The 25148-nt window shown below is 36.1% G+C and overlaps 4 protein-coding genes across 10 annotated transcripts; 2 read left to right on the top strand and 2 right to left on the bottom strand.

Moving 5' to 3' along the window:
• Positions 1-1152: 1152 nt before the first annotated feature.
• LOC111456900 (probable ADP-ribosylation factor GTPase-activating protein AGD15) lies at positions 1153-6573 on the top strand. Of its 2 annotated transcripts, none has more exons than XM_023098962.1 (9): positions 1153-1428; positions 1861-1919; positions 2961-3051; positions 3997-4051; positions 4287-4377; positions 4483-4672; positions 5626-5788; positions 5875-5958; positions 6414-6573. In XM_023098962.1, coding segments are annotated over exons 1-8 (702 nt in total). In that variant the 5' UTR covers positions 1153-1377; the 3' UTR covers positions 5877-5958; positions 6414-6573. The 2 variants fall into 2 exon arrangements, with proteins under 2 accessions (XP_022954730.1, XP_022954729.1); XM_023098961.1 differs by having other exon boundaries at positions 5608-5788.
• Positions 6574-6672: 99 nt separating this feature from the next.
• LOC111456902 (nascent polypeptide-associated complex subunit beta-like) lies at positions 6673-10185 on the bottom strand. The gene is made up of 6 exons (XM_023098965.1): positions 10079-10185; positions 9225-9292; positions 8407-8555; positions 8258-8314; positions 7247-7285; positions 6673-7154 (listed from the first exon to the last, which is right to left on the bottom strand). The coding sequence occupies exons 2-6, from the start codon at positions 9290-9292 to the stop codon at positions 6982-6984; spliced, it is 486 nt and encodes a 161-aa protein (XP_022954733.1). The 5' UTR covers positions 10079-10185; the 3' UTR covers positions 6673-6981.
• Positions 10186-13412: 3227 nt separating this feature from the next.
• Positions 13413-14059, bottom strand: LOC111456901 (zinc-finger homeodomain protein 10-like). Its single transcript, XM_023098963.1, has one exon. The coding sequence runs from the start codon at positions 13980-13982 to the stop codon at positions 13449-13451; it is 534 nt and encodes a 177-aa protein (XP_022954731.1). The 5' UTR covers positions 13983-14059; the 3' UTR covers positions 13413-13448.
• Positions 14060-16807: 2748 nt separating this feature from the next.
• LOC111456898 lies at positions 16808-24036 on the top strand. 6 transcript variants are annotated; one of them, XR_002712839.1, is made up of 13 exons: positions 16810-16972; positions 17163-17259; positions 17338-17425; positions 18127-18276; positions 18412-18543; positions 19562-19682; positions 19777-19815; positions 19887-19961; positions 20781-20840; positions 21091-21155; positions 21908-21998; positions 23748-23893; positions 23924-24036. XR_002712839.1 is itself a non-coding variant. In XM_023098958.1 (12 exons), exons 1-12 carry the CDS (start codon positions 16901-16903, stop codon positions 23805-23807), a joined length of 1032 nt encoding a protein of 343 aa, XP_022954726.1. In that variant the 5' UTR covers positions 16810-16900; the 3' UTR covers positions 23808-24036. The 6 variants fall into 6 exon arrangements, 4 of the variants coding, with proteins under 4 accessions (XP_022954727.1, XP_022954726.1, XP_022954725.1 ...); XR_002712840.1 differs by lacking the exon at positions 21091-21155 and having other exon boundaries at positions 16808-16972; XM_023098958.1 differs by having other exon boundaries at positions 17181-17259; positions 23748-24036.
• The last annotated feature ends 1112 nt before the right edge of the window (positions 24037-25148 follow it).

Raw genomic sequence — 25148 nt, 5'->3', positions numbered from 1 at the left:
TACCTTTAAATAAGACGTTCAAACATTCAAGAACAAATAAATGAAAATTAGAATAAATAAGATATAGGAAAATAAATTCGGTCTTAATGTGAAATAAAAAAATATAAAGAAATTGTAGAAATGCTTTATATCGAAATATCTATTATAGGACTTGCTTGACTTGATGAGAACGACTCGATGATGGAAACAACTAACTCATAAGTTTTGACATTATACACGTACAATTTGGTTTGACACCTCACAAATTTTGTACAATTATTTTTGTCGGTTGTGACATCTTTCAAACTACACAACTCTTCATCTTCAAACTATTTTCTTCTTGGACAATTACCTTCGATGAATAATGGGAAGTGTGCTAGTCCTCAAAAATGAACGTCAAACAATTCAAACGCGTCTATTATCATTCAACAAGGAGCGTTACCTGCAATAGTTGTAAAAATTTTATGGAAAGTAACAAGTAATATGACAACTTATATATTTTTATAATTAAGTCAAAATAAATAAATAAAACGATTTGTCAATCGATTTTGTCACTACCTACAAAGCCTTACCTCCAAAGCAATCGACCTAAATTACCAAAAGATCCAAGACATGCTCTGTGAAGCTAGGAAGCTGAGTTAGGGAGCATGTCCACTACCAAAGGAGAAAGACCCTATATGCATCCCGAACACTGATGCTGCGAGCAACAAAGCACTATAAATATTGGAATCATATTTCTTCTATAGATATAAAATACCTCCAAACTCGAGCTCTATACTACTTTCAAGCTGACTCAGAGGGTATTAGACAAAGCACCACAACGGTGCTCGATTTGTTTAACCATTGGCATCACTCGAGCACTTTGGCATACCATACTTAAATACCTTAGACTAAGTTAACGAGATTGATACTCCAACCAAACAAATCGTATCGTGAAAGAGTATAAAATTTATAAAATTTATAAAGGGTTGCAACAAAAGAGAGGGATTGGGCTGAACTGAATATGGCCCGCCTAAAGAGCGTAATGGAGTTGGACAACACGCGGGCATAATGGATGAGTGGCCGCCTTGCGCTTCAAGCATGAGGCCTGACCTCACCCGGCAGTTTCGTATAAATATAATTTTGTTTCCCGCCAGCGACATTAATAGGAAGGTTAAGATTAAGAACAGGTGGCGAAGCGTCAAATATGAACGCTGCCATTTCCCTTTCGCATTATTTGTGGATTTCCATCCGTTTCCCTCAGAATTTGTGGAGCCAATCATTACCGAGCTCTTTTTCTTTCCTCTTCATCATCGTTCTCGTGAATTCTCTGTTCGGAGTTACCAGAGGCGAAGGCGACTTCTTAACAAACCGCAGCGATTTGATCGTCGTAGCGGTTCGTCGAATCCGAGTCCAAACATGAATGAGAAGGCCTCCGTCTCTAAGGAGCTCGAAGCCAAACACGCTAAGGTTTCTAAAACTATTTATGTCTATCTCTGTTGCGTTTTGTTTGAAATTGATCGAAGGTTTTGAGGAAAATCGTCGTTTCTTCGCTAGTTAGTTATGCGAGAAAGAGAGATTTAAGCTGTTGTGCGCATTATAGGCTTATAGCAACATAATGTTAGTGTTTGGAAATGCTATGATCAACTGGTAGCGCAATCAAACCAGCCAAAAACTATGATCGAATTGCGCAGTATCAACGAAGCTCTTCTTCTCACTTTTTCAAGCTATTTGAAGTCTTCGTTTACACGGCAGGGATATGAATTGCAGTCGCTAATCTATTAATTTCATGTGAATTTTGTTTTCATCTCGAATACTTGGTTTTAGCAGTGTGAACGTTTATTTTAATACTCTGTTTAACTTCAGATCTTTTTTGTGCGTGTTACATATTTGTTTATGCAGATTTTGGAAGGTCTTCTCAAGCTTCCAGAGAACAGGGAATGTGCTGACTGCCGGAGCAAGTACGCATTTAAAAGATCATTATTATTAATTTTTAAATATGAAGCGTTCATTCTGTAATTCTAATTAGTTACGAATGTACTTCCTGTTCGTAAGCTCCTGATCAGCCAATTTTTGCTTGGAGCATGCATAATTTTCGCACTACAATATTTATGTTCAAAATGTTTATTCTCATTCCTCCTGAATATCTTCTCTGTTTCTGCGTCTCTTCAGAGTTTTTTTTTTTGTTAAGCTTCTTTGATTACATAAAACGAATTGGTTATCATCTAGTTTTATGTATTATGAGCGCTCTAGTTTCATATCATGTTAGTATCTATTTAACCAACGAATGTGGACATCAGCTTTTTTGGCAGTACCTTTGTCAAACTGCATCCCTTTGAATGTTCAATGCACTTCGACTTTTTTTTTTTGGCTGTTAGTTTGATGACATTCAGAACTATTAAATATTTCATTATTTGATATTCAATTGAAATTTAATGCGGCAAACTAATTTCTGAATATGATGCTCCATAAAGTTTCGGTAGATTAGTTGTTACTATTTTGTGTATGTTTCTCATCCCTAGGCATCTCTGAAACAAGGCTACTAAATTATTGAGATGGTTAGGACTTGGTTTGAGTGCTGCAATTTTATGACAAGCATTAGAGGACTTGGGCAGTGCACAATAATGGCCCTAACAACTAGCTAAAAAGCCTGGACATGGTAATAATATCGAGCAGGAGAAGAATATGCATCTACATAACTTTCTGATGAATAAGATACAATATGTTCAAGGCATTTTAAAATAAATATTTTCCATCATATAAAGATTCATGTGGTGGCCAACTATTAGATATTGTTTTAGGTTTAGCATGATATCAAAGCAAGCATTTTAAATTGTTGTAGTTTAACCATGCTCACTGTTGACCAATAATTACTGTGAAAACCAGGTTTTGGAAATGGTTTTCTAAGAAAATGTGCTTTGATACAAGCTTTCTTGATCCGAGTTCAACATGCACTACAATATTGTGTACTTTAATGTAATTTTTTGCTATATGATGCACAGGGCTCCCCGATGGGCAAGTGTAAACCTTGGAGTTTTTATATGCCTGCAATGCTCGGGTATTCATAGGAGTCTTGGAGTACATATTTCAAAGGTTTCCCTAACTCTTTCCTACCACAAGTAGAAGAGGATTTTTGTTAGCTATTGAAGTTCCTTTTATGTAGTTTTATGTGACTACTAGTAGATCGTTGAACTTTTTGGTTTTGCTTGAACCGTATCTTGTAGTTGGAAGAGATTCTTCAAAACAAACATGAACTTCAAAATGATCTTAGATTTAAACAACAAAAAAAGGAATGTATAGAGCCAGAAACTTGCCAGCTTGTATGTGTTTATTACTGCCGTTGGAGTATCCCAATATTTTTGGAGGCAAGACTTCTAGTCACTCTGTTTAAGATTTTTTGGTGGTTATTTAGAGGAAATCTCCTTGCATATTATTTTCATTGAAGATCACAAATACGGTGAAAGACTTAATGGAACTGAGGACAAATTAGCACAAGTCCCACACTATTTGTGCTTTTGCTAGCACTTAATACTTTTCAATATTAATAAAGAATGAAAATATTAATTAGGATTCTTTTCCCAAGATGCTTTAAGGATTAAGCATTTCCTCTTTGCAATTGAAGCTTCAAGAAACTTGTCGTATATACATGTTACTGATCTGCTAGGCTTCAAAGTAAATTTGTTATCTAGTTCAAATTATCCAAGATAATCAGTGTTATTGCCCGCAAACTATGTCCAAGTCATCTGCCGACAAACCCAATAGATCTGTCAAGTATTAGTTAAGCTTGTCCTGTAATCCTTGGGTTGAAATTGCGGTACTGCTCAAATACATTGAATGCACAACTAACTTATGGACTCACTGAAATTATGAACACAGTGAACTGCTTGAATTGCTATATGCATATGTGCTTGCATTTGTTGTTACATGTAGTTTAATTGAATTTTGATTTAATTGGTGTTATAACTTCGATATTTTCTAAATCCTTGTTATGTTGGATCTTTGATTGCTGACCTTTTGAAATTTTCATTTTTGTGGTAGGTACGGTCTACTACTCTTGATACATGGCTACCGGAACAGGTTGCTTTTATGCAGTGTAAGAATATTTAACATTTGTTGAACTTGTCTTTTCAGAAGAAAAGTTAAGTTAGGAACATCAATAGACTGCTCTCAATTTAAATTTCTGCCCAATTGGTGGATACTTGATCCCCGAAGAAAAATCTTATGTTGAGAGATCTTACAGCCAGCAAATTAATTTTTCATTTTTATCAACTACTTGAGGTTGATGGTCACTTACAGATCACTTAACATATTGCTTACTATATTTGTAGCTATGGGTAATGAGAGGTCAAATTATTACTGGGAAGCGGAACTACCACCAAATTTTGATAAGAGGGGGAATCAAACATTCATTCGTGCCAAGTAACTTCTCTGCATAAATTTAGAACAAGTTCTTAAATACATTTGGATGTGATTTATTCATTCTTGTTCTTTTCTATTTATCTAACGTCGTTGAGGAACTTCCAGGTACGAAGAGAAAAGGTGGGTTTCTAAGAACAGAGCATACCCAACTCCAGAACTAGGTGGAATGAGTATTTATTGTGATTCGATTGTAAATGGACCCAAAAGCTATGTTCCAAAGAAGATAAGGAACTTTTCTCTTGAGGAAGAGATTCTCACAAAACATGCGACTCCCATAGTTGCAAAAGCACGCGGGGTTAGTTCATTTTTAATCTTGTTGCTTAGTATCCTTTATTCTTGTTTTCCTTCAAGTGAGATTTTTCTACAAGTTACAAAATTACGATCATGCATCTCCATGTTAGTGCGGAGGGAATTACAAAAATAGCATAATAAAAGTAGTCAATGTTCTAGTCGTAACATCTTACCACACATATAAGTCCCGACATTTTTTAGCATACGCTATTTTATTGTGTTATTCAACAAAAACTCTATCCTATTAATGTGTTCCTTTCATTTTCACATTGGTCTGTTTTATTAGAAATCCTGCTCACTTGTAAAATGAATGAATAAACAAACGGAGTCAGCACTTCACTTTTGGGTTGTGGAATTCATTGAACTTGTTTCATTTTTTAGAGACTAGAGTTACGTACAAGTTGTTTGTTTTAAGCATGGCCATTCTTACAACATTCATCCTACGCCAGTCTTTCAGTGGTTGTCTGATCTGAGATCTGTCCTTTTTTTAACTTGTTCTTGCTGATTTTACCACCCCTTGGTCCAAAGCATATTATGGTCGAGACTACAGTATTATGATACCCTTTTTCATTTCTATATTCTTGGCAACAGCACGGCAGTAGTGAGTGTGAGATCCCACGCAGTAGTGAGTGTGAGATCCCACGTAGGTTGGAGAGGGGAATGAAGCATTCTTTATAAGGGTGTGGACGCATCTCCCTAGCAGACGCGTTTTGAAAACCTTGAGCGGAAGCCTGAAAAAAAAACTCCAAAGAGGACAATATCTGTTGGCGGTGGGCCTGGACCGTTACGGTCAATCTAGGTTCTTTAATGAACTAATGAATTTCATGAGGGAGAAAAAATGGCATCCAGGCCATATTAACACTCCCAGCTTGCCTTGTCTAAGAAATAAGAAGCTGTAGTTTAAGAGTGTGATTATGATTATGCATATTTCTGATGCAGAATTCTTTTGATCTGAAGGATCATACGATTGCTTCAGCTCCACCAAGAGGTCCTTCGTTAACGAAAGAAAGTGAGACTTCCACAACAAATACAAACAGATCCCTAGATCTCGTCCAATGTGTCCAAGATGCAAACAATGACTGCTCCACTGTAATTCCAGCTCCTTGGGCAACTTTCGATTGTAAGTACCCACGTTGCTCGAAAACGACCTTGATTGAATGCTTTTAATCAATCAACTCCAATAAATCGAGTTCTTCGTAATTTCAGGAGAGCCAATTCTACAAAGTGCCTTGGTGATAAATTATCCATTTGTGGTGCCTAAATTTGGACGAAGAATATCTGGTCAACAAGGTATGTTTCTTCTACAAAACTAGAGACTCCATTCAAATAAAATCTTGAGTTTGTTAAATTGTCCTCTCTTCACAACTCCGAGAATCTTAAGGCTCTTCAATCTCTGAAGGATTTATTACCTCTCCTATTATTTCTTCGGCTCCTTATATAAATGTCTATATTTTTCTTTCCTTTAAAATATTTCTATATTCAATTTATTGTTTTATAAATATGTCTTAATAAATACTATTTAAGTACTTTAAAAATTACTTTCAAATAATATAATCAAACACCATGAAGATTTTGAAAAGCGCGTATGCCCGGTGACTATTCTGTTCTTAAGCTCTCGGTGTGAGATCGGTAATTTTGAGAATTTTCTCTCATTTCTTTTTCTGCGTTCATCTTTTTCTTTTATGAATATTATAAAATAAAAGACGATCAGTTTTTAACAACTTTTCATATTTTTCTGTACGCAGAACTCGGAAAAAGGCGTGATCAATTCCCAGAAGTGCAGATTGCATGAAAATTTATCTATTTTCTTCCCTTTATACCCTACACTAACTTGCGTTATTTTTCCCCCATCATTCTATGATTCTGTAATCCTAAAATAGTGGATTGATAGATTTTTCCTCGTTAGCTTCAACTCAAAAGTTCTAGAATAATGACTAAAATGCGCTACAATAATAGTATGAGAACTTAGGTGAAAGAACTAATTGACATGAATACCTTAACATATCTGCGTACAAAGCTGGCTCATGTTCGACCCCCAGATTTTTCGTTGGATTGGGCGGATGGAAGAGGGCATTAATTCAGCGCCTATATATAAAAAGAGCGTTCCCAAGGAAGCAAGGCTGTTGAAGGGTGGGTGGGGGTAATAGAAAATCCAATCCAATCCATCCATCCAGGGTTACAAGAGGGTGGAGAGAGTAAAATGCCATGGGAAACAAGATTTAGCAAAAACAAATACAAGGAGAAAAAAGGACTCTTCCAAACATTAAAAATATGTAAAAACTAAACAAAATCATCCCAAGAGATTGATCCTCTCTAGGAAGCTTGCTTCTCTTCTGCAGCAGCTTCGAAAGTCTGTCCTTCAACGAGGTCGGGAACATCGTCGTCGTCATCGTCATCCTGTGCATTGGCTGCACCAGCACCTGCCCCAGGTGCTTGCTTCTGGAACTGCTCAGCTAACTTCCTCAGATTGTCTAAGTTATCAGGTCCTATAATATTTACATGTGAATTGAGTCAGTGTTCGATCTCTTTTACTAAATCTACAACACAGCGGGAAACACGAAAACACTAGCATACTAACCCAACTGGTTGATAATTCCAGGGAGAATATCCTGCAATTCTGTGAAAAGAAATCAAATTATTAAGGAGGGCATATAAGATAAAAAGTTCCAACCATGACATGCATCGACAAAAACATGCTGTCTCTTCCATCACTAGAAATTAAAAATTAAAAATAAAAAAAAGGTATAAACATCAAAAACCCATGTTTTCTAGCCGTATAAGGTGTAACAAATAAGCAAGGTGCTCATTTACACAGCATACATATAAGATAGGGTCAGATTAGATGTTACAATTGTCAATGTTGCAATTTAAATAAATGTCAAGAACGACATAATTTAACGACAGTTAACTATTTTATAATTTATAAAGATTATTCAGTTTCAAGTAGAACTACTTGCCCCCCATTTAAAACGATAGCTTTGGACCAAGACCATAACGTAATAATATACTTTATCAGCCTAGCCTCAGATGTATTCCTATGCTGGACCTAGTGGAACAGTCCATTAGAATTAAAGCAAACCCCCTTATTATGACACATTACGAATTCCAAGCCAACGAGAACATGCTGGTTGGATAAAATTTTCAACAATATAATCCTAATCCCTAAGAACACTTAAACGTTTGAAGCTGTAGTGTACAATTAAGTTCCCCTTATTTAAAGAATAAAAAAATTTCGTAAAAAAATTGAATAGTTTTTATATAGCATTCCCAAAACGACTCCTTATGAACACTTTTGATAAGCAGTATTCATCATTGAGTTAGAAATGGTTTGAAATACAGAGTAACGAGGCTTTTAAGATAAAAACCAGAACTATACAATTGGACGTGAATAGCTAAGTAAAATACAGCAGATACAACTATACGATGTTTCATTTAGGCTATTCTTTTGTTTTAAAAATTATATGACCGATTTTCCAAAAAACAGTAAGTGTTTCATTTTAGAGAACTGCTCAAAGAATCCCCCTAGACTCGAGGACACAAGATCAGTTATATGTTTCATTCTATTCAAGAAGTGTTGGGAGAGACTTACTTTTCGTTTGAGGAGTACCACTAACAACCCAGGTGTTTGCTGCAATAGAAGCTTGAACTGAAATAGAGAACAAGAAACAACTAAACATTAGATATCTTACGTATCAAGATATGACGGTAAAGAGCCAAAGGGTAGTTGAGTGGCCTTACCTTTCGGGTTGGTAAATTGAATAACTACATCATCCTTGAAGATGTTGACTTCCTCAATTGCAGGAATGGCATTAACTCCTATTCTCTTCAAGGTACTTTGAAGCCGTTTATCATCTGTGGTAGTTGTCTTGTGAACAGCTTTCTTCTTCCTTCAATTGACAACAGACATAAAGAAAAATTTTATTAAAAAAAATGAGAAAAATTAAAAAATATATATATCATTGAAAAAAGCGTATGAAAATGATATTCCCACAGCAAAACGACATTTCCCTGTTAAGAAAGCATGGGAAAATATCGAGGGACAACAACCTGCTTAAATGAACAATGCAATGCACAAACAAACATGAAATTTACGTTTGTGATTCATCCATTAGTCAACCAAGTAGTTCGATCAAGAAGAATCATATATGTTGTCAATGGTAAACCAATAGCTGTAAATCAAATTTTCAAAATGAACTACTATCAAAAGCAAACTTCACAAATTACAATAAAGAAATCCATTAAAACTATTAGAATGATGGATGAGAAAACGGAGAAAATTAGAAGTAGATGGGGGAACGGTGTATACATATCATGTTACCTTCATCCTTAGGATCATGCCAAGTCTACAGTTGGATGATATTATTTTCCGTAAACCATGGTTCAATGAAATTACTCACCAACAAATAAAATATAATCAAGCACATCCAGATAAAACTTTTAAGAGATACATATTCCAGTTGAATTCATTTCCAACTCCTTATTAAGTAAATCAACCAACAGATAACTAACTCTTCTCACACACTCGTTAACTTTCAAAAGATGCAGATGAAACTAACCTTCTCACGCTACCTTTTCCTCCAGTGCGAACTGCACCAGCCATCTTCTGGAGCTTGGTATGATCCATCTGCGCAATATAGGAACAAACACAATGTTTATGATAATCGAAAACTTGATAAGTGAATAAGGAAGGTAGATTTGTATAAGAGCAATTAAAAAAAAAAAACAGAGATTCGTCAACGGAGAAAAGAGAGGTAAAACAGATTAACGCATACATGTGCTCGGCCATATCTTTTATAACTATAAATCAAACAAAAAACTTATTAGAAGAATCAATTAACAATAACGATATCCGCAAGAAAGGCAAAACTGCAAAACATTATCGAGGCATAAGCTTATCCGAAAATATTTTCAGTTACAAATTATTCATTCATTTCCTCATATTCATCGTAGAGAGTACATGAGTGAGATTGTCCTAGAGAGGCCGTCAACATTTCACGGAAAAACATTCATTAAAAGTAAGCTTCTGCTCGTACTGTAATTACAGTTCGACTAATTCATCTAACCTAGGTTTTTCATTGTTCATTTCCGAACGTACAATCGAAGGATGCAATCAACGCTAGTATATATTCAACATTACGATCTGTGAAGTCGTAAGAAATCAGACATTACAAGCAAGTTTAACATAAGAAAACCAACGACGATCAGTTTCAAAGACATATCAAACTATGAAATCGACAAACACCTTAATAGAAAAAACAAAATCAGGCTCCAAAGCTATAAAATGAAAATGCGCAACAATAGAACACTCAGAAGAGGAAATTCATCGTCGAAGAACAATCCGAAAATAGTAAGAAGCACATAGGATCAAGAAGGCGATGAGAAGTGAAGCTAAACTGGAAGGAAGAGTTACCTTCAAGATTATTAGAGTCGAGTTCCCGAAGCGGAAGAGGATAGCCTCAGTCTGGGACGGCGCTAATGCATCATATATTAGGGCGCGCCGAATACGATGTTATTTAAATAGGCTGATCCAACGGCTGTGATGTAACTTCACCTCGAGTAGTGGAAAATCCAAAAATATTTCTGATAATTCTTTTTTTTTTTAGTTTAATTGTAATAATTCACTTTTATTTGCAAAATAAATAAATAAATAAAAATATTCTCTTGTGCGTATAAACAAAGTTTCTCTATTGGGAGAATCAATAAAATTTTGTTGGTTGAATAATATATATTTTAATTAATTGAGTTATAATTGAATTGAAGTAAAATAATATATTATTATTGGAATATATTCAATTTTATCTTCTAAAATAATTAAAAAAAACATTATTAACATTTCAGAAGTTATTAATACTTTATTTATTGAACTATATAATTATGTTATGTATTGGAAAAGGAAATTATGATCAATAAATTAAAATTATTTTTAAAATTTTTAATTTTGGAAATTGACTCGAGTGGAGTTCAATAAAAAAATAATAATAATCAAACTTTCTAATATTACGATTCAAGCAAATAAATAAAAATAAAAAATGAATATGCGTCTAAACCAGAGTGATCACGAGAATATGATGACCAGAAAATATTTAAAATAAAATGAAAGTTATTATCTATACGAGTAAGATACACATTTCTTTTAGGTTATTCAACCAAATGAGCTTCATAATTAAAGAACATACATTAATGAACTGATATTACATCCAAATGAGAACGGTCTTAAGAATAAATGACTAAAAAATACGTAAAGGAAATAAGAGTTACTGTCTATACCAACCATATGCACTTTAAAGTGAATAATTAATTTTTTTTTACTATCTATACACATTTCTTTTAGGGTATTGGGCGCTTGTGAACAACTTAAAGCCCGAAGATAAAAGTTATTGGTTAAAAATGGCCCATTAAGTTTTGGAAATTGCATTTTTTGCCCATGTATGCCCTTTCTCTTAAAGAATTTCGGGTTGGCTGGAGAAAGTGCAGACAACCATAGAAAGAAAAGGGTCAATGATTGGCTACGACTGGCACTCTAGAGCTATGATGTTATGCGTGTATAGCTCCTCGACAACACAGAGAAGATGAAATAAAGGTAGAATGACTAATGATTTTACACTACTGTAAAAATGCCTTTTTTTTTTTTAATCGGATAGTTATTAAGAAACAAATCCAAATTTACGATTGTAATTGTTGGATGAAAGTCCCACATGACTAATTTAGAAAATGATCATGAGTATATAATCAATGAATACTATCTTTATTGGTTTAAGGTCTTTTGGGGAAGCCCAAAATAAAGTCATGAGAGCTTATACTCAAAGCGAACACTACCATTGTGGAGAGTTGTGTTCATCTAACATGGTATTAGAGTCGTGTCTTAAACTTAGTCATGTCAATAGAATCCTCAAATATCTGAACAAAGTATTGTGAGTCTCGAAGGCATAGTCAAAAAGCGACTAAAGTATCGAACAAAGAGGCGTACTTTGTTCGTGTTGGATGAAAGTCCTGCGTCGACTAATTTAGAAAATAATCATAGATTTATAATTAAGGAATACTATTTTAGCGACAATTTCATTAAATAATTTGTTGCCGAGAAAATAGGGGAGAAGGGCAAATAGGGAAATAGGGTTTAAGATAAGATAAAAACGAGTGGCTGATGTGGAAATATAGAGAAAGTGGGGGACGAAAATAGAAATAGATAAGATTAGAAGTGAGGAGTGCAGAGAAATTCACGTGATTTGATGGGGATAGTTGAATAAAGTATGGGAATGGCATGGAATCAACGGTGGTGATTGGTGGTGGGCTTCATCATAGCGCGCATTGCCACGTGCAATGAAGTCGACAGCACAAGCCTTGCCCATTATTTACGTACTATTTTAACCCTTTTGAATTTTCTTTTTTAATTAAAAAAAAAAAAAAAAAGTTGAATGTGATGGTACAATTTAATGATCAATTACAAGAAAATATTTTCTCAAATTTTTATTATAACTACTACAACGCTCCTCTTGTGTTATGACCTTGATAATATCACTCATTTAATCTCGTAAATTTACGATGAGGGGTTAAAACATGTTTAAAATTTTGAATTTATGTATTATTATCGTGTAAATTCTTTAAGTAATTTTTATATTTGGAGTTTACCGATGGTACGGTAGAAAATCGAATTATTAGCTTTAGAAATAATAAGATGTATTTTATTTTATAATATATGCTTTGATGGATTGTAATCCCCTAAGCCTACCGTTAGTAGATATTATTATTTTTGGACACTGTTAGCAGATATTGTTCTCTTTGAATTTTTTCTTTCGGGCTTCCTCTCGAAGTCTTGAAATGAGTCAATTAGGGAGGTTTCCACACCCTTTTCGTTCCCCTCTCTAATGACGCGGAATCTCACAATATATCCTCCTTGGGGTCAGTGTCCTCATACCGCCCGATGTCTGGCTCTGATACTATATGTAATGTCTCAAGCTCACCGTCTTTCCCTTTCAAGCTTTCCCTCAAAGGTTTAAAACGCGTCCACTAAAAATAGGTTTTCACACTTTTATAAGAAATGTTCCGTTCCTTTCTTCAATCGATGTGAGATCTTACACCGATATTACGAGAAGAGTAATCGACAAATTTAAGCTTGCTTAAGCAATTTTAATCTTTTATATAGAAAATGTGCGTTGATAATGAATATGTTTGTGGAAAGTACGGTTCCAATATATAATGATGATTAAAATTATTGATAAGCAAAAGTTTTATTTTTTAAAAAAAAATATAGTTAAAAGAAAACTCAAACGACGTCGTATCTTATCTCACTTCATTAGTGAGGTTATGAGTACGTAATCATCCACTTTTTTTTTTTAATTATTTTTAAAATTATATTAAGATATTTTGTAGTGTATTGCCAAATTAAATTATCTTATTTAATTATTTCTTAAAATATTATGGAGATTTTAGAAATTTAGTTTATAAACCCAAAAACACCAACTAAAATGTAAAAATTTAAATATCTAGGGGGTAAAAATGAGAAGAACCAATAATTGAAGGACGAAAGTGAAAAATGGTGAATAATTCAGGGACCAGAGTCTGGCTTTTGTTCTATGCATGGGTCAGCGTCAGTTTTCATGAAAAATTGGAGGAAAAAAAGGGGGAAATATGGAATTAAACAAATTAAAAGGGTGATATATTGATATATTATATAGTCTAGACCCTTTTTAGCAAAATTAAGAGAGGGATCTGAAAGGGAAATTAATTAGGCTTCTTATACTCTAAACTCACATTAACAAAGATTAATTTTATTATTAAATTAATTAATCTTGGTTTGTTACAGAAGAGACATTTCCAGTGGATGCAGAATTTGAAGAGAAGGAATTCTTGTGATTGTGCATCCAAACCTTGAAAACTTGGCGAGTGATCCCCACGCTCCGGCAGAACCTCTCGATCTCCTCGTCCAGATCTTTCCTCTGCAACTTCCAACCCAATCTCTCTGCAAATGCCAGCATTTTTTCCTTCTGATCCGTCGTGAACTTTGTTCGGAACCGTTTTTTGCTGCCGCCGGTGTCGGCGGCGGCGTACTCGACGATGGCGTGGCGCTCGTAGTCCATGAGGTTGTCGGCGGTGGGGGCGGCCGAGGAAAAGCGTCCGCCGCCGCCGCCGCCGATATATGTGACTTTGCGGTGGAAGTTGCGGTGGCAGCTGCAGGCGGCGCAGTAGAGCTGGTTGCCCGGAGAAGAGGTGTCGTCGAGAGTGAATTCGCCGCAGCCGTCGGTGGCGTAACTGCCGAGATTCGCTGCATGGTTCCGTAGGCATTCTCTGTAATGATAATGGGAATTCTCTCCGTCCATTTTTTTTCCCTTTTTCTCTCTCTATTTCTCTGTGTGTATTGGGAGTTTATAATGGGATATTCTCCCGTTTGGGATGCCAAACTTTTAACCCTAATTAAAATTCTATACATACATACATACATACATATATATATATATATGTGTGTGTGTATGTATGTATATGTATATGCATCTCGTGCAAGAGCTACCGTCATGCTTTATTTACGACTTATTTTAATGTTGTAAAGAGTTATGAACTTATTCGATCATCTGATTCAATTTTAACCCTTATTCCTTCCTCTCGTCGTATTTCTTTGCTGCTCGCCCTCCTTTGTCGCAACCCGTCTCGGGCCCTCATTAGCTACTAACTACAAATCACTGAAAATATTTGCTACTACCTACCGCTCATCCTCTTCGGCCACTAACCACATAATGTTCGAAATGTTATTAGAGTTGCATTAATGGTCCCCTAAGAAATATGCAATATGTGAAACATGCAATGGTAGTAACTAACATGTAAATAAAATGAAGTGAATAGATCCTACATTGGTTCGAGAGGGGAACGAAGCATTTCTTATAAGAATGTAGAGACTTTCCTAACATACACGTTTTAAAGACTATGAGATTGATGGCAATATCAAGTCAAAAGCGGACAATATCTGGCAGTGATGGGCTTGAGTTGTTAGAAATGGTATAAAGGCAGACACCGAGCGATATGTCAGCGAGGGCTTTAGGGCCTCAAGAGAGGTGAATTGTGAGATTCCAAAGTTAGACATCGAGCGGTGTGTCAACCAATGGTAGATTTTAAGATCTCATATTAGTTGGAGAGGCGAACAAAACATTTCCAATGATTTAAAATTGTCGTGATAAAGACATTTTTTTTTGTGAGCATGGGCTTGAAATTAATATATAATATAAATAAATTAATTAAAAGATATTTGGTGTGGGATTGCTATTATTGGAGAAAGGAGGAAAAAGATAAAAGGAGGGAAGAATCTTAATGTTTTGGCTTCCAAATATCATATTTGGAAAAGAACATTGTGATGTGATTTGATGTCTAGGTTCATGAATTTGAGTTATTCTTAACATATATTTATATATAATGTGAGGTTGATTCTTCATAAATATTAACAATACGTCACAGCGGTGTGAGTTTATCATTGCCCAATTAAACCTGTCATAGAAAAATGTAAAAATAAAAGAATAATTACTGGAAGGGTAATTTCCGACAATATGTAATTCTTTTTTTACTGTTGAAGTGGGCTTTAATGTCCATTTTGAAAGTTGTCAGCAGACCCGTGAACCGTTTCGGGTCGTCCAGCAATAATTCACCCCCGAAAATATACCAAAATAATAGTGAGGGATTTTATTATTTATTATTAAATTAAAATTTTGATTTTTGATATTTTAGTGTTGTAATTGAAAATTTTCTAATATTTAAAAAATATTAAATAATAAATCTCTAAATTGACCGAAATAAGGTATTTATTATATATTTTTAAGGTCAAATTTTTACCTTATATGGAAGGCAACGTTCTTGTTGGCACGCCGTTTAGTATCTGGCTCTAATATCATTTGTAACAACCCAAGTTCAGCACGAGCACATATTGTTCGTGTTGACCTGTTATGTATTGTCATCAACCTCACGATTTTAAAATGCGTTAGAGATTTTCACGTCCTTATAAGGAATGTTTTGTTCTCATTTCCAACTGATATGAGATCTCAAAGAATATGGGGATAAACCATGTTGAAAGATAGTTAATGTGATCATGTCGAAAAGGAATATTAGGATTATCGGGTGCCAAATCTAAATTTCCGACCTTGATCTGAATCTTGATTACAAAACGTTACAACCCGAAACCCTAATATTGCAAGCCGCCAAAAGGCAAACATTTAAAAGAAAATGGAAAAGCTTTGGTGTCATGTAATAATATTAATTATATAATATATGATGATATATTGCATATGAAAGCATGTTTTTAGGTTACGAGGTGTTTGGAAACAGGGATAAGATAGCGATAGCCAGTTTTGTCTGTAATTCAGTGGACAGCTTGGCTGGAAAATTCTGGATGTAGTTGAAAGCAGTATCTATTCGCTTAAGTTTCAAAAACCACGTGGTTAACAAACGAGATTTTAAATTTAATTTTTTTAAGTTCAACAAAAATATGATGTAAAAAAGTTATACAGAGAATTAACGTTTATTAAGAGGGAAGACTATCTCCACAGCCCAACACGAGTTATTCTTAGAAGGTCATCGAACACAGAACTGGTCTAAGTAAAACACGTTTAACTATGAAGTTCTTATAATTAAGCCACTTAAAAAGAAAAATGTACCTTATTGGTATAGGAAGGACGGTACCTTATTGATAAAATGTCCCAATGCTATGAAACGAAGGAATAATGTCACACTCGTGCAAGGAAAGGATTGCACACATTTGCATGTTTCGATTCACAGTGTCGTTAACATCTAGCATTATAGAGATTTTTTTTCTCCCGATCGTTTCAAAGTGTCAAGATTACAACGTTAAAATACTACTCTTAGCATGTCAATACTCTACTTTATTTTTGGGAGGATATTTGGTGAGATCCCAGTCGGAGAGGGGAACAGACATATAAGAGCTTAAGAATATGTTCTTAGTAGACACGTTTTAAATAAATAACTAACCAAAACAGATAATATCTACTAGCAACAATAGTCATAACCAAAATTACCAATAAGGACCTAATTTATTGCCACGTAGGACCTAATTTTTCATGTATTAATTTTATTTTTAAAATTGAGTTTGTATCATCATAAAAAAATTAAAATTAATTTAATTCTTCGTGTAATTTTCTTTTTCTTTTTAATTTAGGTTCTATGGTTGTGCGTGACGAGCATCGAGGCTTCAAGAGTGGCCGCTGATCTATCATAAACCGCGACGGCTGCGAAGTGTTCCTCCATGACGACTGCTTTGGCTGCGCTTCAATTCGCCTTCCTTTCTCCACCCGCTTCCAAGAAGCTTCCATGCTCCGTAAGCTTACTCTGATTCGTCTTCTGCTAAAATTTCATTTCCAAATTTGGTTTAATTTTGACGACGCTCTGTGTTTCAAATCAGCTGTATACTGCAATTAAGTTCGGTTTTACTAGCTGAATCGCTGGCTAGGTGCTTCAATTTGTCTTAATAGCTAGATTCTAGTTTGTTTTATGTCTTGGTGCTGAAGAATGCGGGTATTATTCAGCTGTTTTTCAGCTCTTCTGGGCGTAGAAATGGCGTACAGTTTGTGGCTTGTAATGCTTCCAGTTCAAGAAATGGCAAAGGTGCCTTTCTTTTTTTTTTTTTCTCTCTTTTATTTCTATTTCTGAATTGAATTTTCCATATGACTATGTGAGTTTCAGGTGCTTTTGACCCAGAATTGCGTTCTGTGCTTGAACTCGCCACGAATTCCGAATTATATGAGCTTGAACAAATCCTCTTCGGTCGCAGGTTGTTTGCCTTCATTTGTTACATTGTTGTGAGATCTCACATCGGTTGGAGAAGAGAACGAAGCATTCCTTATAAGAGTGTGGAAACCTCTCCCTATTAGATGCGTTTTAAAATTGTGAGGCTGGTGGCGATATGTAACGGGTCAAAGCGGAAATATCTGTTAGCAGTGGGCTTGAGCTGTTACAAATGGTATTAGAGCTAGACACCGGGCGGCGTGCCAGCGTGGACACTGGCCTCCAAGGGGTGAATTGTGAGATCCCACATCGATTAGAGAGGAGAACGAAGCATTTCTTATAAGGGTGTGGAAACCTCTCCCTGGTAGACGCGTTTTAAAATCGTGAGGTTGATGGCAATACGTAACGAGGCTTGAGCTGTTACAAATGGCATGAGAGCTAGACACTAGGCGGTGTGCCAGCGAGGACACTGGCCCTTAAGGGTGGTGGATTGTGAGATCTCACAACGGTTGGGGAGGAGAACGAAGCATTCCTTATAAGGGTGTGGAAACCTCTCCCTGGCAGACGCGCTTTAAAACTATGAGACTGACAATAATACGTAACGGGCTAAAGCGGACAATATCCGCTAGCGGTGGGCTAGGACTGTTACAACTGTTTAGAAGTATTTTTAGCTGGAATTCGTGTATCTTAGGTTTTATATTTCGAGTTTAGTTTCAGGAGGCTGATCTTTATGTTAACGACGTGCAGTTACTTCAGCCCTTTGATGAAATCGATTACGAACCATGGCGAAACTGACTATGCTATGATTGAGGAAGACCTTGAAGAGAGAGACGATTTTATTTCAACGCTCGAGTCTCGATTCTTATACCTTGCAGCCGATGCCCGGTCGACATTAAGGTTTCGTAATGCCAAACTAGAACTTATGCATAGTTCATATTGCTGTTAGGCTGAAATTAAGAACTTTATGCTGATTGTTCTTATGCGAGTTGCATTTCAATTATATGAATTTATTTGATATGTTGTTCTTGGAAGGGGTTGGAGACCATCTTATAGAGATGTCTTGCTTACAGTGAGAAAAAAGTTAAACGTTCCTTGCTCAACTAAGTTGTCTTCCGAAGACCTTGAAGCAGAAATATTTCTTCATTTGTTACAGGAATACTCGAGGTACTTAGATTTGATCATTTGAGTTTGTAAAATCTAGATGTGTTGGTATAGCTCGATCGGTGATCGCTGGTTACGTTGATCCAAACATATATTTATTAGTAACCGAACATTTAATTTAAGTTTTAGGAGTCGTAATAAATGAAAAATGCGTCGATCAAACAGTATTTCTAGGAAGCTTGCTACTAAATGTAGTGCAACAGTTTAAGCCCACCGCTACCAGATATTGTCATTTTTAGGTTTTCCCCCAAACTCACCGCTGGTAGATATTGTCCTCTTTGGTTTTCCCTTTCGTGCTTCCCTTCAAGGTTTTTAAAATGTGTCTACTAGGGAGAAGTTTCCACGTCCTTATAAAGAATGCTTAGTTCTCCTCCTCAACCGACGTACGATCTCACAATTCACCCTCCTACAGGGTTCAACTTCCTCGCTGACACTCGTTCTCCTCTCCAATCGATGTCGTTCCCCTCTCCAATCAATGTGGGATCTCACAATCCACTTTCCTTCGGGACCTAGGGTTCTTACAGGTATTCCGCCTTGTGTCCACCTCCCTTCAGGGCTCAGCGTCCTCATTGACACACTGACCAGTGCCTGACTTTGATAGCATTTGTAACGGCTAAAACCCACCTCTAACAAATATTTTCTTTTTTAGACTTTCCATTTCGGGCTTCCTCTCAAGGTTTTTAAAACGCGTCTGTTAGGGAGAAGTTTTCACACCCTTATAAATAATGCTTTCTTCCCATCTCCAATCGATGTGGGATCTCGCATGTAGAAAGTGAACAAAGTGGCGATTGTGCTCTACAATGATGAACTGGATTAGATGATCATATCGACTCTTGATTCAAGGATTTGTAACTATAAATGAACCTGAACAACTAAAACCCGGTTAATATTACGTTTCTTTGATCGCTCTGGATTTATAATCTATTCAATATAATGAAGTTCTATATCTATATATAAATCAAGTGCATGTTTTTGTGTGTGTATGTTGGTAAGATGGAAAAATTTGCCCTTTCCCATGTAGTGAAGAATCAGTGAGGCAGTCTAACCTTGAAGGTAGTCTACAACTTGGTCTCAATCAGTGGAAGGTGCAAACTTTAGCAGCCACTGATGGAGCGTCTGACCTGCCATCCTTGATATTAAAGGTATCGGTTTTATTAGCTCGTTTTGCACATGGCACGTTTCGCTTCACGTCGAACGCCATTGCATTTACTGACATCTTTGTCTTTCTCTTGACAGGGCGGTAGTTTGATAACCGTGGTTAAAATGTTTCAAGTGGTAAGAATATGGTTATCCTGTTTTATTCTGAATTTTTTTTTTCTTCTCAAGAAGCATTAGTTTTGTTGCAGTTTGCTAGGTCTTTATCTGGGAAGATGTTTCGAGAAGCGGCCAACTATCAAATTAAGAAGGAAATCATTAAAAAGGTACTCAGTAACATCTAAAATGTAGTAGGGTCGTACAATTGTCTAGTGAGAGTAGTCGAGGTCTGCGTAAATTGGCCCGAACATTCACGGATACTAAAGAAAACATCTAAAGTATTCTCGATACATTTGGACCTAGGAATAAATACCATTGTTTATAGATAGAACTGTGAGATCCCACATTGGTTGGAGAAGGAAATGAACCTCTCCCTAGTAGACGTGTTTTAAAACCGTGAGGTTGACAGCGATATGTAACGGGCCAAAGTGGACCATATCTGCTAGCAGTGAGTTTGGGCTGTTACAAATGGTATCAGAACCAGACACCGGGCGGTGTGCCTGCGATGATGCAGGGCCCCAAGGGGGGTGGATTGTGAGGTTCCACATCGGTTAGAGAAGGGAATGAACCTCTCCCTAGTAAACGCGTTTTAAAACCGTGAGGCTGATGACGATACTTAATGGACCAAAGTGGACAAGAACCACCTAACCGTGGGCTTGAGCTGTTACAAGAACTACCTAAAGCAACCAAGAATGTCCCTTGCTTGTCATGCTCTTGCTGTCCAATTGATATCTACCTGGAAGTTCTGCTTTCCGGCTCGACTTTTCTATATGATCGTTGTTTTCTGGCCAGATAGTATTTTTTTCGATTGGAATAAGGAACGTATATTTTTTAGAACATCGAGGTTTTTCTGAAAAGATTATCTTTGCCTGCAAATCATGCAAACTTTTGAAGCCATAATCGTTTAAACATCGACCAATTCTTTCGTTTTACAAACCATAATCATATCCCTTACACCTTTATTCTTTACCTTCCTGACTTCTTAGGGTGGACAGTTAGCTGCAGCCAATCTCGAGTCGAGAGTCGCCTTGCTCATTGCCCAAAAGGTAATCGTATATTTTTGTTCTCAATTCCAATGCATCAATGATAGATTTATAATGGTGTATAATTACAACGTTTTCAAGCCTTCTATCATTGAGTAACGGTCCGTGGCTCGAGTCCCTCGAAAAGCGGGTTGTTACACCTTCTGACCCGCATAATGGTCATTACAACAGCTCTTTGAATGGAAGCTATTTTAGTTTTAGCCCATCGGCATGCAGTAAGATTGAGATATCTATTTCTTCCAATTTGGGACAGGGTCTTGCAGGTGCTGCTTCAAGATATCTTGGTTTTAGAAGCATTATGACCTTGCTCGGCCCAATGTAATTACCTCTTCTGCCATTCACTTTATGAATTTATTTTATGCCTTCAAACTTTCTCAATCTCTCCCTATAAGAGGACGGGTTCAAGCCACGGTGGGTGTGAATCCCACATCAGTTGGAGAGGAGAACGACGCATTCTTTATAAGGGTGTGTAAATCTCTCCCTAGCAGACGCGTTTTAAATCCATGAGGCTGACGGCGATACGTAACGAGCCAAAGCAGACAATATCTGCTAGCGGTGTGCTTGAGCCGTTAAAAATGATATCAGAGTCAGACACCAAGCTATGTGCCAACGAGGACGCTGGGCTCCCAAGGAGGGTGACTTGTGAGATCCCATATTGCTTGGAGAGGGGAACAAAACATTTTTTATAAAGGTGTGGAAACCTCTTCCTAGCAAACGCGTTTTAAAGCTGTGAGACTGATGGGATACGTAACAGGTCAAAGCGGACGATATCTACTCGCAGTGGGCTTGGGTTGATACAGTAGCCACTTACTTGGGATTTACTATCTGATACGGTTAAGTAGTTGTCTTATGAGAATAATTGAGACCCGAGCAAGCTTGACCTAAACACTCACAGTATCAAAAAGAAAAATAATATCTTCATTTACACTTGGGTGCAAGTGTTTTTTGTATTTACGTTCGTAGATGATGACCTAATTTCTTTTTTTCGTGCTCAAACGTGGCCCGGTCTTGACTCGATAACATATGTGCTCGGTATACACGTGTGATCAGGTTTTTTGTTTCTGATTCAGGTTTTGGGGAACATTTCTGGCGGATATGGTCATTCAGATGATGGGAACTGATTATGCTAGAATTTTACGAGCAATTTATGCTTTTGCACAGGTAACCTTCTCTTGCCTACCTGTGGTTGGATTCATCATTCATAATCTCAGTTCGAGCATGATTAGATATTAAGGCTGTGATTAGGTTCAATGGTCTAAATTGGCAGTTTCTATAGTAGAGCCTACTAACCAAACCATCCACAATAAAATGAATGAACCCGAACGTTTGATGCTTTTCTTCGATTGAGAGTTCGGGTGAATTTGATATACTATTTAATTTAAACATTTTTATATATAAAATGTGAGATCCCATATTTGTTGGAGAGAAGAACGAAACATTTTTTTATAAAGGTGTTGAAATCTCTCCCTTGCAAATGCATTTTAAAACTTTTAGGGAAAGCTCGAAAGGGAAGGCCCGAAAGGGAAAGCCCAAAGAGGACAATATGTGTTAGCGTTGGGCTTGGGATGTTACAAATGGTATTAGAGTCAGACACCAGGCGGTGTGCTAGCGAGGATGCTAGGCCCTGAGGGTGGTGGATTGTGAGACCTCATATCGGTTGGAGAGGGGAACGAAACATTTCTTATAAGGGTGTGAAAACTTTTCCCTAACAAGTGCGTTTTAAAATCGTGAGACTAACGGTGATGCATAACGGGTCAAAGCAGATAATATCTACTAGCGGTTGGCTTGGGCTGTTACATTTGGCCATCTAAAATCTTTGAGGAGGTTAATCCAAACACACCCTTAGTCTCGTTCCTAGTATATCAACTAACCAAAATGCTCCGGTTATTAGAAGCTTCGACATGGCTACGAAAAAAGTAGAATAACCCTACTACCAGTTGGTGGATGATGAAAGTCCCACATTAACTAATTTAGGGAATGATCATGGGTTTATGGTGGACGATGAAAGTCCCACATCGACTAATTTAGGGAATGATCATGAGTTTATAATCAAAGAATACTCTCTCCATTGGTGTGAGGCCTTTTGGGGAAGCCCAAAGCAAAGCCATGAGAGCTTATGCTCAAAGTGGACAATATCATACCATTGTGGAGAGTCGTGTTCATCTAACACTACCCACTCGACCTTGGAGCTCCAGCTATTGCAAGTTTCTAGTGTATTATAGAACTTAAAAAGCATTACAAATAAGAGGATAAAGGAAGAACAATAAAGTGAAGTGAGAGGGAGGCATGGACAATATTAAAGGTAAAACTAATTATGCTAAGTATTGATGGATGAATGGAGAGAATAGAAGAATTAAGAACACGATGATGAATGTTCTCTTATGAATTGGTGGTTAAACTTTCATTAAGCTTTTTGATATCTTGTTCGAGGGTATAGGTCTTAACCAATTAAGCTATGCTTAGGTTGTGTGAGATCCCACATCACACTGGATGGTGTGCCAGCGAGGACGCTGGAATATGAAAGGGGGGTGGATTGTGAGATCCCACGTCGACTGGAGAGAGGAACGAGTGCCAGCGAGGACGTTGGATCACGAAGGGAGTGAATTGTGAGATCCCACGTCAGTTGGAAAAGGAAATGAAACATTTTTTTTATAAGGGTGTGGAAACCTCTCCCTAGAGACACGTTTTAAAACCTTGAAAGGAAACCCAGAAAAAAAGCCCAAAAAGGACAATATCGACTAACGGTGAATCTAGGCTGTTACACAGGTTGACTTTTACTTTAGTTATATGCTAATCACGTTTATTGCTTTCCCTTGCATCTACATAAAGATGCTTCTGAGTTGAAATAGAAGAACGATATGATTTGGTTAATTATTCTTTATGGGCACTTGATAATTGTTTTCGCCACAGATTCGGATTACTCGCACGTATAGACTACCGTCATCCTCCGGTGACCAAGAGAGAATTTGAGCTTTTTGATGCTAGCGAATCACGATATAATCAACATAAAAGATCTATCTTGCTAGGCTTATTGAGCTACATCAATGGAGGAACTGTCTTGTTGCCCATCACCAACAAAGCTTTGATCAAACAAGCCTTTACTTCCATCTATGTATATAGCAAGCTCATTTTAAGTCATGCAAATATTTTGTATTTTATAACCTTTGGTTATTGGTTATGCATCTGATGGAGTTTCTATTAAGTAATGAGTTACGTTCAAATAAAAGCTTTAAGAGTTTAGTTGATTCACGGGTTTCACCTAATTTTATTGTTAGATGTTAATAAAAAATTGAATAAATGACCCGAACAATTTAGATCATCGATGTAAAATTCAATATTAATTAGGGAGAAAAATTGTTTTACAGGATGTTCGAATTAATGTCTTGTACCTTTATACTATATTAAATCACTAATTACCACAAATTCGATGGGACGAAAAGATAAAATGAGCTGGAAAATAAAATAAATTAGTTCTAAATTAATTTGAAAACATAAAGTTTTGCTTTATAAATTTGGGAACTATATAGGTGTTATTTATAATAATTTTTTAAAATAAAGTAGTGAGCTTTTTTATGTTCTTCATTCGTTATTATTATTATTTATTTATTAAAAAAATAGCTTTCGACTTTTTTTTTTAATGCAAAAGAAATGTCTCTGCACTCTCACATGGTTTGTTTCTTTCCACGTGTCACGATTCCAACTTTAAGAGCAATTTTCCATTTTTTAAATTTTTTTTAAAGGTTTTATAAATGAGATTGTAATACTCCTTAATTATGATTTATAATTAGTCGTTAATATTGTCTATTTAGACCTGTTATGTATCATCGTCGATTTCACAATTTTAAAGAGAGATTTTCACTCTTATAAGAAATGTTTCGTTCTCCTCTCCAATTTATGTGGGATATCACATGCATATTATCACTGTATAATACGTGTATATATATAAAAATATATATAATTTTTAAGGAATAAAAATGTAATATAAAACCCTACCAACTTTTATTTATCAATTATTATTTTATATGATATAGAATATTAGAAGATTTGGCCCATGTGACTATGATCTCAATAATAGACACCAACCAAACCTTGGCCCAAGGCCTTGAGTCATTTGAATATTTGTTTTGATTAATATTTTTTTTATAAAGCCGATTAATTTAGGTCGATCAATTATGATACAAACGTCACGAAACAAAAGGATTAACGTTTTTTTTATTTAGTTTAACGAATATAAAATGAAATCTTAATATTAATATTGATCAACAATTTACTTATAATAAAAATAAATAATTGGGGTGAGACGAGGATAAG

Source organism: Cucurbita moschata, unplaced genomic scaffold, assembly GCF_002738365.1.
Source record: "Cucurbita moschata cultivar Rifu unplaced genomic scaffold, Cmos_1.0 Cmo_Scf00019, whole genome shotgun sequence".
NCBI lineage: Eukaryota > Viridiplantae > Streptophyta > Magnoliopsida > Cucurbitales > Cucurbitaceae > Cucurbita > Cucurbita moschata.
This window is presented reverse-complemented; position numbering and strand designations above follow the sequence as displayed.

Excerpts from the sequence above, each read along its gene's own strand:
- LOC111456901 (XM_023098963.1), bottom strand. The coding sequence starts at position 13,982 with ATGGACGGAGAGAATTCCCATTATCATTACAGAGAATGCCTACGGAAC.
- LOC111456898 (XM_023098957.1), top strand. The coding sequence starts at position 16,901 with ATGACGACTGCTTTGGCTGCGCTTCAATTCGCCTTCCTTTCTCCACCC. Across the intron at positions 18,544-19,561 it reads TTGTTACAGGAATACTCGAG|TGAAGAATCAGTGAGGCAGT; the intron begins GTACTTAGATTT and ends TTTCCCATGTAG. Across the intron at positions 19,816-19,886 it reads TGGTTAAAATGTTTCAAGTG|TTTGCTAGGTCTTTATCTGG; the intron begins GTAAGAATATGG and ends GTTTTGTTGCAG.
- LOC111456902 (XM_023098965.1), bottom strand. The coding sequence starts at position 9,292 with ATGGATCATACCAAGCTCCAGAAGATGGCTGGTGCAGTTCGCACTGGA. Across the intron at positions 8,315-8,406 it reads TCAATTTACCAACCCGAAAG|TTCAAGCTTCTATTGCAGCA; the intron begins GTAAGGCCACTC and ends TCTCTATTTCAG. Across the intron at positions 7,286-8,257 it reads TGGTACTCCTCAAACGAAAA|AATTGCAGGATATTCTCCCT; the intron begins GTAAGTCTCTCC and ends TTCTTTTCACAG.
- LOC111456900 (XM_023098961.1), top strand. The coding sequence starts at position 1,378 with ATGAATGAGAAGGCCTCCGTCTCTAAGGAGCTCGAAGCCAAACACGCT. Across the intron at positions 4,378-4,482 it reads CAAACATTCATTCGTGCCAA|GTACGAAGAGAAAAGGTGGG; the intron begins GTAACTTCTCTG and ends AGGAACTTCCAG. Across the intron at positions 4,673-5,607 it reads TAGTTGCAAAAGCACGCGGG|AATTCTTTTGATCTGAAGGA; the intron begins GTTAGTTCATTT and ends TTTCTGATGCAG.